At 43.4% G+C, this 13525-nt stretch overlaps 1 protein-coding gene across 4 annotated transcripts in view; it reads left to right on the top strand.

The window, feature by feature from the left end:
* abhd6a (abhydrolase domain containing 6, acylglycerol lipase a) overlaps positions 1 to 10236 on the top strand; it is a 50585-nt gene extending 40349 nt beyond the window's left edge. For all 4 annotated transcript variants that reach the window (XM_028824294.2, XM_051921030.1, XM_028824293.2 and 1 more), the window contains one exon: positions 6999 to 10236. In XM_028824294.2, coding sequence (XP_028680127.1) covers positions 6999 to 7181 — 183 coding nt within the window. In that variant the 3' untranslated portion in view covers positions 7182 to 10236. The remainder of the gene's footprint in view (positions 1 to 6998) is intronic.
* Positions 10237 to 13525: the final 3289 nt, after the last annotated feature.

Genomic DNA, 13525 nt, shown 5'->3' with positions numbered 1-13525 from the left:
TTCCGGTTCGTACGCGCCAATGATTTCCACACGTGTTCAGTCTCTCCCTGTGCGGTCTATTTCATTTCCCTTCCGGTTCGTACGCGCCAATGATTTCCACACGTGTTCAGTCTCTCCCTATGCATACGCTGTGAACTCTTTGTGCTCTATTTCGTTTCCCTTCCGGTTCGTACGTGCCAATGATTTCTGCACGTGTTCAGTCTCTCCCTGTGCGCTCTATTTCGTTTCCCTTCCGGTTCGTATGTGCCAATGATTTCCGCACGTGTTCAGTCTCTCCCTGTGCATACGCTGTAAACTGTTTGTGCTCTATTTCGTTTCCCTTCCGGTTCGTACGTGCCAATGATTTCCACACGTGTTCAGTCTCTCCCTATGCATACGCTGTGAACTCTTTGTGCTCTATTTCGTTTCCCTTCTGTTTCGTACGCACTGATGATTTCCGCACGTGTTCAGTCTCTCCCTGTGCGCTCTATTTCGTTTCCCTTCCGGTTCGTACATGCCAATGATTTCCACACGTGTTCAGTCTCTCCCTGTGCGGTCTATTTCATTTCCCTTCCGGTTCGTACGCGCCAATGATTTCCACACGTGTTCAGTCTCTCCCTATGCATACGCTGTGAACTCTTTGTGCTCTATTTCGTTTCCCTTCCGGTTCGTACGTGCCAATGATTTCTGCACGTGTTCAGTCTCTCCCTGTGCGCTCTATTTCGTTTTCCCTTCCGGTTCGTATGCGCCGATGATTTCCACACGTGTTCAGTTTCTCCCTGTGTATACGCTGTGAACTCTTTGTGCTCTATTTCGTTTCCCTTCCGGTTCGTAAGTGCCGATGATTTCCGCACATGTTCAGTCTCTCCCTGTGCGCTCTATTTCGTTTTCCCTTCCGGTTCGTATGCGCCGATGATTTCCACACGTGTTCAGTTTCTCCCTGTGCATACGCTGTGAACTCTTTGTGCTCTATTTCGTTTCCCTTCCGGTTCGTATGCGCCGATGATTTCCGCACATGTTCAGTCTCTCCCTGTATAGTACATTGTTCTCGGTCAGACGTGCATCGCGCAGAGGGACTTTACCTCAAAACTGTAACCTCCTCTCCACCCAGCTTCCTGCTTACTTCCTTCATGCCAGAACTCGACTCATGCAAGGCTAGTTTTCTTGGTTGTTTATGGTTAGTTTTTGTATAAAATAAGGATTTTTCAAATTTTCATTTTTTTCCCTGTGCCTAAAACTCATTAAAAAAATGTTTACAGCGAGCAGTTCGTAACGCTGTAGCGTGACCTCTTGCAATGTTAGTTTTCTCTGTTCAAGGTTTTTTCAGTGTTATTCAATGTTTTTACATTTAGTTTACTATTACACTGTGCATTCTATGGTATAATTAACTATTTTTGTACTTAAAAATCTTTAAAAAAAAATATATTTACATACAGTTTGTACGGTCCGGAACGGATTATTTGTATTTACATACAATCCTATGGGGGAAATTACTTCGGGTCACGACCAAATCGGGTTGCGACTAGGGATTTGGAACGAATTACAGTTGTGACCCGAGGTTCCACTGTATATATTTGTACATTTAAGGTAAGGATAGCTGTAAATGTGATATTACAAAAATACTGTGCCTGTGAAAAGCATTCACCTTCTTGGAAGTTGTTTTTGTTACACAACAGTGAATCACAGTAGCCTTAATTTTGCTTTTTTCACATTGAAAACCTGGGTTCGCTTCCCGGGTCCTCCCTGTGTGGAGTTTGCATGTTCTCCCCGTGTCTGCGTGGGTTTCCTCCGGGCGCTCCGGTTTCCTCCCACAGTCCAAAGACATGCTGGTTAGGTGGATTGGCGATTCTAAATTGGCCCTAGTGTGTGCTTGGTGTGTGGGTGTGTTTGTGTGTGTGTCCTGCGGTGGGTTGGCACCCTGCCCGGGATTGGTTCCCTGCCTTGTGCCCTGTGTTGGCTGGGATTGGCTCCAGCAGACCCCCGTGACCCTGTGTTCGGATTCAGCGGGTTGGAAAATGGATGGATGGATGATAAAATGTTAGTGTCCTGGAGGATGCTCTGTTTAATGTCTGAAAAGAAAATTAAAAAAAAAAAAAAAAAAAGCAAGGTATGAAACGCCACAAAACAAGCAATATAGTCGAGTCTTCACCAGGTTCAGGACTAGCCGCCTTGAGGTCTGACCTCATGGATAGCTGGCCTTAAACTGACCGCCCACTTCATGGCATTTCAGGGTTTATATGGCAGAGTCATGGCTGTTCCCCAAGACGTGACGTCATATGCCTTCCATTCTAAAGGTGTAAACAGAACAGTAGTCAGTCTTCCTCCCATATTTCCCAAGGTGAGAACCCGTTAGACACTCCTGAGGCTCACGTGCCTGATAGTAAATAAAGTGCCCCCCAAAGCTGCCTTATTTTAGTAAGCAGACACTGGTGGGAATCAGGTGTTCTGTTCTACTCACTTATTACTAATCGTTAGATCAGGGCTTGTGGCTGACTGCACTTCCACGTGTTGCGCTCACTGAATCTCTGAGTCATCTTCAGTCAAATCACATCAGTGGCACATATTCTCTAAAAAATAATAATTTAGTGAATGATTAACTAGAATCCAGTCTGATAGCTTGTATAAGTATACAAATTACACATATACTCGACTGCACTGTGAATCAGGCTTTCTGAACACTTGATTCTTTTTAATGTGTTTTGGAAATGGAAGTCCAGCTACTCAGGGCATATATGGATAAAGCACAGGAATGGCCTCCAATTAAATCAGGTGATGGAGGCATTGTGGTTATTATATAACACATTTTCCTCATTAGTTGTACGAGTGCCCTTTTAGGTACAGAGATTAAATGTGAGTTTGATAGTGGTACAAACATGAGCATTGTTCTTTATTAACTGCCCTACTGAATTTGGGAAGAATGAGGGAAAAAAACAACATGTAAGACTGAAAATAATAAAGAAAGACTGACAGATTTTGCTGACCTGATTGCCTTATTGGAAGAAGAGGCTGAGATGACTTTGTGTCAGGTATGTGGAGGCTGCAAGGCCACAGAGAACAAAGAAAACATTCAGAAAAGAAAACCTCTCGTGAAAGAGCCTTCTGAAACAGTTTTGTGGTGTCCGGCTTTTAAGACGCCCTCTGCTGGATTCGGCCTGAAATTACTTTTTATATTCACATTCTTAATATTTTTTGTTGTTGCTCTTGAATTTGTGCTTAAATTATAATACAATATACATTAGCTATCCCAAAAAAATGAATCTTTATAGCTATAGAACTGTAGTAAATTAATTGTATTATGCTTTGGTTTGGGATTTGTGTGTCAAATGAATCTCGAGAAGGCAGTGATTACCAGCCATTCATATTCTAGGTTGAACACTGAAGCCTAACAAATACGAATAAAAATTTTAGACAAAATTAAATGAATAAATATGCAAATAAATAAACATATTGTGAAAAGTGTTAATAACTATTGGGGCGGAGTGGTGGATCTGAGGCTAAGGTTGCCGGTTCGAATCCCCGTCACTGCCAAAAGAGATCCTACTCTGCTGGGCCCTTGAGCCAAGACCCTTAAACCTGTAATTGCTCCAGGGGCGCTGTACAATGGCTGACCCTGCACTCTGACCCCCAAGGGGTATGCGAAAACTAACAAATTCCTAATACAAGAAATTGTATAAGGTGAAATAAAGGAAATAAAAAAAACAAAACAAATGAAAGCACAATATTTCAGCCTAAATAATTGAATGTGTCATGAAATGTGTTGCTCCTTTATTTATATCCTTTTTCCATCCATCCATTTTCCAACCCGCTGAATCCAAACACAGGGTCACGGGGGTCTGCCGGCGCCAATCCCAGCCAACACAGGGCACAAGGCAGGGAACCAATCCTGGGCAGGGTGCCAACCCACACACCAGGGCCAATTTAGAATCACCAATCCACCTAACCTGCATGTCTTTGGACTGTGGGAGGAAACCAGAGCGCCCGGAGGAAACCCACGCAGACACGGGGAGAACATGCAAACTCCACACAGGGAGGACCCGGGAAGCAAACCCAGGTCCCCGGGTCTCCCAAATGCGAGGCAGCAGCGCTACCCACTGCGCCACCGTGCCGCCCTTTATGTCCTTTTTAAACTTTTTAAATTATTTCAGCGACCCAGAATGCAACATGTAATATGGCTCACCTGACACAATTGAGGGGGTGGGCCCTAGCAAGTACTGTGTGGAACAAGCCCCAGACACAGACAGGCAGACATGTTTTACTCACTACCGCACGTTTATTTACACTACTAATATTTACAAGTTCTGTGCCACACAAACCCCAATCTCCCCCAAAGTCCAGGCCAACCACACTATGCCTCTTCTTCGGACCGCCTCCTTCTCTCTCTTCACCGACCTCATCCGTCTTCCACCCGACTCCAGCCTCTCTGTGAATGGAGGCGGCCCCTTTTATAAGCACCCGGATGTGCTCCAGGTGTGCCCCGGCAATCTCCCACCGACACGCCCCAGTGTGGCGGAAGTGCCAGCTGCATACCCGGAAGCACTCCGGGGGTCCCCACTCGTCTTCCCCCCAGCACTTCCGGGTATGGCGGAAGCGTTGGGGTCCAGGGTTCTCCAGGCATGGGGGCACCCCTTGGCGGTGACCACGGGCCCCTACAGGGTTGAGCTTCCCAGCTCCGTACCCGTGGCCCCCAAAGGAACCAGGGCAGTCGCCCCCTCATGGTCTGGAGGAGGCATGAACCCTCCTCCTGTCTTCCTGGGCGTCCCGGCTGGGTGCCACAACTGTATTTTAATTGGTGAAGTTGTAACAAATGGTGCCTGTGTACGATGGCCTGTTTCACTCCTCCACCTAATAGATAGATAGATAGATAGATAGATAGATAGATAGATAGATAGATAGATAGATAGATACTTTATTAATGACATTGTAGTAAAAAATTTGAAAGAAGGCCAAAACCCTCGCCATACTTCATCCTTGGCTCTTCCCAGCCTTTTACAAGAAATCCCTTGATAGTAATAAAAAAGAAGCCCCAAGAGAGCTAATTAAAGTTTTTAACTATTGAAATAAAACGTGAATGAGGACAACACACATAAAATACGTATTCCACAAAACGATCCTCACACACACCACGAAATAGTTAACATAAATTACAAAGAGTCCATTGCTTAATAAGTTTTACAGTAAACTTACAGAAACACGCACAGTATAGGCAAAACAACAAAAGTCTGAGCTACCTAAAATGGGCTGCTGGGAGAAAGAAAATGAGATGCTGAATTTAAAAGTGGGCCGAAAGAGGCTGGAAGGATGGCGATCGTCTTTTTTTTGTTGTCATCACTTTCATTGCTGCAACTACCCATCTGGGTTACAATTACACTCGCCGCCAAGGATTACAGATTTCACCGGATTTAAGCTCTTGTACTGTGCCTGGTTGGTTGTGTGGTTTTCCTGGAGTTGGAAAGCGTCTTCATCTGCAGAATGCACGCCAAACTTCTACAAATCTTCACTGAACAACTGCATCATGGTAGGACAAATATATTTAATTTTTATATCTAAGAGGCTGTTCACCAGGGATTTCATTTTGTTCATCACAAGGTGGTGACGGTGGACGTCTGTGGTGGAGTGCAAAAAAAGTTGCCCAGCATTACTACGCCAAGTGGCTGCCTTCATCCATCATCTGGTGTCTTTATCTGAAACGTCTGTTGTAAAGGAGGCCCTCAGTGACTGAAGTCCACCAATCAAAAGACAGAACTTGGCAGAGCCCGCCCTCTCAAGTTTGACAGGAGAAAATGACAGTTTTCATTTCAAAGTATATTTCATGTTGATTGTGGTATTAATGACGTACGTAAATGAAGAAATAAGCAACAAAAACATATTTTCTAAATATTTAATGAAATATGCTCACATATCGTTGTGTTTTTTTTTTAATTACTAGCTGTGTAAGCCTGAGCTGTAAAAAGCCCGGGGTCCTAGAACCTATAGAAATCGTCAGAAAAAAAATTGAAATGTAGAGATGTCAGGTAATTGAAAGGAACTACTCTGGGTGGCTCTCTTCTAGGAGGTTTCGTTTTGCTGACGCGCTCGCATCGTTTGTGCATTAGTGGTGGGAGGAAAAGTAAAAGGGATACCGGCTTGCCGATGTTAGCGGATAAGCGACTTTGTCTTTCTTTGAAGGTTTCGTTTTGCCGACATGCCGGCCTTGCTTGTGTATCCTTGGAGGTGAAGCCCTTAGCCCGACTCTACCTCTCACTTCCATGCCAGACAGACACACACACACGCTTCCACACGTAGACTTTTATATAGAAGATTGTCGCTTTTCACTCGAATTTATTTGCATATTTATTTAGTGAATTTTGTCTGACCTATTCCCCCATAATGCAGTAAGGAGATTGTGGGAGATTGTGGGTTCGCTTCCCAGGTCCTCCCTGTGTGGAGAGCGCTTTGAATAGTGAGAAAAGCGCTATATAAATGTAAAGAATTATCCATCCATCTATTTTCCAACCCGCTGAATACGAACACGGGGATCTGCTGGAGCCAATCCCAGCCAACACAGGGCACAAGGCAGGAAACAATCCCGGGCAGGGTGCCAACCCACCGCAGGACACACACAAACACACCAAGCACACACTAGGGCCAATTTAGAATCGCCAATCCACCTAACCAGCATGTCTTTGGACTGTGGGAGGAAACCCACGCAGACACAGGGAGAACATGCAAACTCCACGCAGGGAGGACCTGGGAATCGAACCTGCAGGTCCCCAGGTGTCCCAACTTCGAGGCAGCAGCGCTACCCACTGCGCCACCGTGCCGCCCATGTAAAGAATTATTATTATTAATATTATTATTATAAGCAAAATTCAAAAAGCACTGGCTAGGGGGTCACTTTTTCATCTGCTGTTAGATGATTCTGCACATATTTACTTTTATGAATGTCATAATTAAAAGAAGTGTACAGGGATGGGATGATCTGCTGCGTTGAGTGTTATGTACAGTTCTAAAACCTAAAATACTACTTTTTCTCTTAATAGGTTATTGATGTATCAGGTGCTACAGTCGTGTCCAGTGCACTTCCTGGCTGCCGTGTGGACTTGTTGGAGAAATGTGGCCATTCTGTTGTGATGGAGCGCCCCAGGAAGACAGCTAAGCTCATTCTGGAGTTTTTAACATCCCAGCGGTGCAATGAAGGTTGCAATGACAAGAAGACATCCTGAAAGTGCGAGACACATACTTACTGATTGGGACTTCTGTTAAAAAAAATCTGAAAATGTAGATGTCTCTCAGGGGCACCGTTTTCATGCCAGGTGATCTAGTGCCAAAGTTAGTCAGGTGATTCAACTTTTTAAAATGAAATATATATATATATATATATATATATATATATATACACAGTACTGTGCAAAAGTTTTAGGCAGGTGTGAAAAAATGCTGTAACCAAAGAATGCCTTTAAAAATGGAAGTGTTAATCATTTATTTTCATCAATCAACAAAATGCAGTGAATGAACGAATGAACAAAAGAGAAATCTAAATCAAATCAATATTTGGTGTGACCACCCTTTGCCTTCAAAACAGCATCAGTTCTTCTAGGTACACTTGCACACAGTTTTTGAAGGAACTCGGCTGGTAGGTTGTTCCAAACATCTTGGAGCACTAACCCCAGATCTTCTGTGGATGTCGGCTTCCTCACATAACCTTCTGTCTCTTCATGTAATCCCAGACACACTCGATGATGTTGAGATCAGGGCTCTGTGGGGGCCATACCATCACTTCATATCAGGACTTCTTGTTCTACTTTACGCTGAAGATAGTTCTTAATGACTTTGGCTGTACGTTTGGGGTCGTTGTCCTGCTGCAGAATAAATTTGGGGCCAATCATACGCCTCCCTGATGGTATTGCATGATGGATAAGTATCTGCCTGTATTTCTCAGAATTGAGAACACCATTAATCCTGACCAAATCTCCAACTCCATTTGCAGAAATGCAGCCCCACACGTTCAAGGAACCTCCACCATGCTTCACTGTTGCCTGCAGACACTCATTATTGTACCGCTCTCCAGCCCTTCGACGAACAAACTGCCTTCTGCTACAGCCAAATATTTCAAATTTTGACTCATCAGTCCAGAGCACCTGCTGCCTTTTTTCTGCACCCCAGTTCCTATGTTTTTGTGCACACTTGAGTCGCTTGACCTTGTTTCCGCGTCGGAGGTATGGCTTTTTGGCTGCAACTCTTCCATGAAGACCACTTCTGGCCAGACTTCTCCGAACAGTAGATGGGTATACCTGGGTCCCACTGGTTTCTGCCAGTTCTGAGCTGATGGCACTGCTGGACATCTTCCGATGTCGAAGGGTAATAAGCTTGATGTGTCTGTCATCTGCTGCACTAAGTTTCCTTGGCCGACCACTGCGTCTACGATCCTCAACGTTGCCCATTTCTTTGTGCTTCTTCAACAGAGCTTGAACAGCACATCTTGAAACCCCAGTCTGCTTTGAAATCTTTGTCTGGGAGAGACCTTGCTGATGTAGTAGAACTACCTTGTGTCTTGTTGCTGTGCTCAATCTCGCCATGACATGAAACTGTCTTCCACAACCTCACCTTGGTAGCAGAGTTTGGCTGTTCCTCACCCAGTTTGAAGCCTCCTACACAGCTGTTGCTGTTTCAGTTCATGACTGAGTTTCAACCTACGTGTGACATTGATCAAGGCTGGGGGGCTGTCAAGAGGCAGGGCCTGTTAAAGCCCATTGCGGCACTTCCTGTGTGATTTTGGGCTATACAAAAATAAACTGTATTGTATTGTATTGTATGATCATTAGCACCTGTTTGCTAGAATTGGTGGATCAGACACCTGACTAGAATCCTACAAAATCCCTGACTTTGTGCAAGTGGACCTATAAGAATTGATGCTGGTTTGAAGGCAGAAGGTAGGAACACCAAATATTGATTTGATTTAGATTTGTCTTTGTTCGCTCACTTTGCATTTTGTAAATTGATAACAATAAACAATCATTATTTATATTTCTGAAAGCATTCTTTGTTTACAGCATTTTTTCACACCTGTCTAAAACTTTTGCACAGTACTGTATATATACAGGATGGTCCAGGTCTAATAATGCAACTGTTCGACTGACAACCATCTCCCCACCATTTTGGAATGCAGGGCAGGTGCTGCCATCTATCGGCAACAAAAAGAATTTTAAGTGGAGTCTCTATATGCAGGGCAGGTGCTGTGAATTCTCTGTGTAATAAACTTAGTTATAGCGTAATGAAAATTGCATAATTAGATCTGGACCACCCTATGTATACAGTGTATATATTATATATATATATATATATATAGTCACAATAACGACCATAATATGTTGAGAAGGTTTGGGGCAGCCACCTGTATAATTGTTCCTGGCTGCAAAACTGATTCATTAAGCAAGACATGTTCATACAACTGAGTCCAAAACAGAACTGATTCTCTTGAGACAAGATGGCGGCTTTAAAGGCCAGTGAAGGAAGTGATGTCATCAATACCGGAACCGGAAGTGATGTCATTGGCTGCCCCAGAGCTGGACGGGATTTCCCTAGAATGGTCTGCAAAATATCGAGAGGGAAAATTAGTGCAGTTCGCCACCCCCTGGTCTGGCATGGAATCACATGTATTCAAGCCCTTTAGTTGTCTCCTAAACACACGTGTGTGACAAATATATATATATATATATATATATATATATATATATATATATATATATATATATATATATATATATATAAATTTTTTTTTTTCTTTAGCTGTTGAAAATTCATGATCATGAGCATACAGTCATTGTAAATCTAGATGATATGTTCTTTATAATATTTGATTTGTATCTTTTATGAGGCTTGCCCAGAAGATTTTGCAACTCATTTTTCTATTGGTTCTAACGTGTTTTGGATTTCTTTGAAGATACTCCTGGGGCAGGTGGTGGGTCGAATTGTCAGTAAGACCTCATGAAGTGGGCCGTATATAAAAGATGTGACTGTGAAACCAGGTAATCTACTACATGTGCTAATTATAAAGATTACCGTTAAAAATACTTTAATTATGAAATGTTTTATTGCAAGCTGTTAAGAGCAATGCACACACACCAGTTTGAAGTGATTCTGCTAATTCTTGTCATGAGCAGGAACAGCCTGTTTCTGCATAAGCTGTTACTGTAACGGAGGTGCCGGTCGTTGTAACAACTAATTCATTGCAAAGATTTGCATCTATTAATACAATACGTTTGCTTTTATTAATTTTCATTTGTGAAAACTCCTGCTTGCACCTGCATGTGCTACTGAACAATGAAAACCATGCGTAATGTACATGTGAGTAATGTACAGCTGGTAGAAATCGAGCAAAGACAACTCAGTCAAATGTAGTTTAAGTTTGCAGTGGTGCTGGAGTTCAGGTCTGGAGCATCGTGCACACGAATAGCAAAAGGAGATAACAAAATCAGCCTTGTGACAGCTAAAGTCCTAAAAGCGAAATTCAAATTCACAATGATGGGCGGCAGCGTGATCTGCATGTCTGGTGTAGTCTTCACTTCTGTCTAAGCACCGATCCTTAAATTGGGAGAATGAACCGGTTTATTTGTTTCAGTTAATGTGGATTATTGTAAAGTTTGAAGAATGGAGAAAAAGATAACTTAAAGGATAAATTTGGCATTTTTCAAGTCAACTTCTTCACAAACATATTTTATATGCATTTGCCATGTGAAATTGTGCTTTTAAAGTTAAGCAGTTTCCGTACATTTCAACAATTATTTTGCCCACTCTGGCACTTTACAATGGAGGCAATGGGGCACAGAGGAAAAGCTTAAAAACGTACCAAACGTGTCAAGTTTTTAATCGCTAAGCTGTCCCAGTACCTCATCCAGATTCTTCTTACAGGTTGTCAATTGCTTCAACTCCATGTCTCGGCACTTTGATTCAGATTCCTACAACTCTTTGAGTGAAGAATTGCTTCCTAGCTTTAGTCCTAAATGCACTTCCCCTCAATTTCCACTGATGTCCTCGAGTATGAGATTCACCGTTAAGCTGAAAGAATTCTGCTTTATTGATGTCTTTTTGTGGATTTCGTAACCCTGGATTAGGTCCTCACACATCGTCCTCTGGTTTAAGTCTCTGAGCCTGTCAAAGTAGGACGTGTCTTAAAGTCCCAGGATGCACCTGGATGCTGTTCTCCACACAGCTCCTTGTGCTGTTATGTCTTTCTTGTACTGTGCTGACCAAAATTGCGGACACAACTCCAGATGTGGTGTCACTGGTGTGCTGCAGTATATAATGTTCCGAGCAGCAATTTATATTCAGTAGTTTTTATAATAATAATAATTCTTTGCATTTATATAGCGCTTTTCTCACTACTCAAAGCGCTCAGCAATTGCAGGTTAAGGACCTTGCTGAAGGGCCCAACAGAGCAGAGTCCCTATTGGCATTTACGGGATTCGAACCGGCAACCTTCCGATTGCCAGTGTAGATCCCTAGCCTCAGAGCCACCACTCCGCCACTGATACAACCCAACAATCTTTTTGCCTTTTTAATCACTTCTACACATCACTCAGATGGTCAACATTTTGTGTCAACATAAACCACTAAATTCTTTTCAGAGGTTGGCTCTCATGGGACGTTTTATCCCATCTTGTATTTATAATTGGCGTTCCTTTTGCCCACGTGTAACACTTTGCACTTTTCTACGTTAACCTGCTTTTTCCTAGTGTTTGACGAGTTCTGAAGCTTGTCCAGGATGTTTTGAATTATTTTTGCTGTCTTCTCAGTGGTCTGCCATTGCTCCAATTTTAGATGTCATCTGCAAATTTCATAACTTTACTAACCATACTGAAAATCTGTGTCATTAATCTTCTTCTTCTTTCGGCTGCTCCCGTTAGGGGTTGCCACAGCGGATCATCTTCTTCCATATCTTCCTGTCCTCATCATCTTGTTCTGTTACACCCATCACCTGCATGTCCTCTCTCACCATATCCATAAACCTTCTCTTAGGCCTTACTCTTCTCCCCTTGCTTGGCAGCTCTATCCTTAGCACCCTTCTCCCAATATACCCAGCATCTCTCCTCTGCACATGTCCAAACCAACGCAATCTTGCCTCTCTGACTTTGTCTCCCAACTGTCCAACTTGAGCTGACCCTCTGATGTCCTCATTTCTAATCCTGTCCATCCTCGTCACACCCAGTGCAAATCTTTGCATCTTTAACTCTGCCACCTCCAGCTCTGTCTCCTGTTTTCTGGTCAGTGCCACCGTCTCCAGCCCATATAACACAGCTGGTCTCACTACTGTCCTGTAGACCTTCCCTTTCACTCTTGCTGATATCCATCTGTCACAAATCACTCCTGACACTCTTCTCCACCCACTCCACCCTGCCTGCACTCTCTTTTTTCTCCTCTCTTCCACAATCCCCATTACTCTGTACTGTTGATCCCAAGTATTTAAACTCATCCACCTTCGTCAACTCTACTCCCCTCATCCTCACCATTCCACTGACCTCCCTCTCATTCACACACGTGTTCTGTCTTGGTGTTCCTACTGACCTTCATTCCTCTCCTCTCATATCTCCACCTCTCCAGGGTCTCCTCAACCTGCTCCCTACTCTCGCTACAGATCACAATGTCATCAGCAAACATCACAGTCCACGGGGACTCCTGTCTAATCTCACCTGTCAACCTGTCCATCACCATTGCAAATAAGAAAGGCCTCAGAGCTGATCTCTGATGTAATCCCACCTCCGTCACTCCCACCGCAGACCTCACCACTGACAATATAAATCAGAAAAGGTAAAAGTCCCAGGACAGACCCTGAGGGACTCCATTGGGGATCTCCTCCCATGTGTAGAATGCTCCTCTACACTTTTTGCCTCTTGCTGGTTAACCAACTTGAGCTCCAGTTTTGTAGGTTACCCCTGATGCCTACAGCTTCTAGTTTCAGAATTAATCTTTGGTGTGGAATGACTGTATCAAAGGCTAACAAAGATCTTCTTCCTCTTTGCCCATGTTGATGTGGGGTTGATGTGCTTTATCAGTGTTGACTTGTGCATTACCCAGGATAACCCCGCTTTTCCCATCAATGAGACCCCTAGGTTGACACCCATCCCACCCACACACACTCTGAGACAAGAATAACTTTAAATAACTTCTTCTTCCTCTTCATCGTGTCACACTTTTATGTGAGGTTGATATACTTGATCCACCGTCTCCAAACAGTTTGGTCCTGCACCTCTTTGCCAGTCAAGCCCTTTTCCTTCAAATCTTCCTTTACTTTATCCATCTGCCCCTACTTTGGCCTCTCTCACTTTTTCTTCCCCTGGACTTCCATTTCCATCACTCTTTTGTCCTCATATTCATTGTCTCTCCTCATCACAGGTCCATACCACTTTCACCTAATTTCTTGTCCTTTCTTAGACAGCTCTCCCCCATCGATGGTCTCATTTCTTATTCTGTCCTTTTTTTCTAACTCCACACATCAAGGATAGCAAGATGTATTTCCTACACTCATTATTCTTCTGCATAATTTCCTTCAACACCCGCTAACTAGGACCAG

The sequence above is a fragment of the Erpetoichthys calabaricus genome, chromosome 18 (genome assembly GCF_900747795.2).
Source record: "Erpetoichthys calabaricus chromosome 18, fErpCal1.3, whole genome shotgun sequence".
Taxonomy (NCBI): domain Eukaryota; kingdom Metazoa; phylum Chordata; class Cladistia; order Polypteriformes; family Polypteridae; genus Erpetoichthys; species Erpetoichthys calabaricus.
This window is presented reverse-complemented; position numbering and strand designations above follow the sequence as displayed.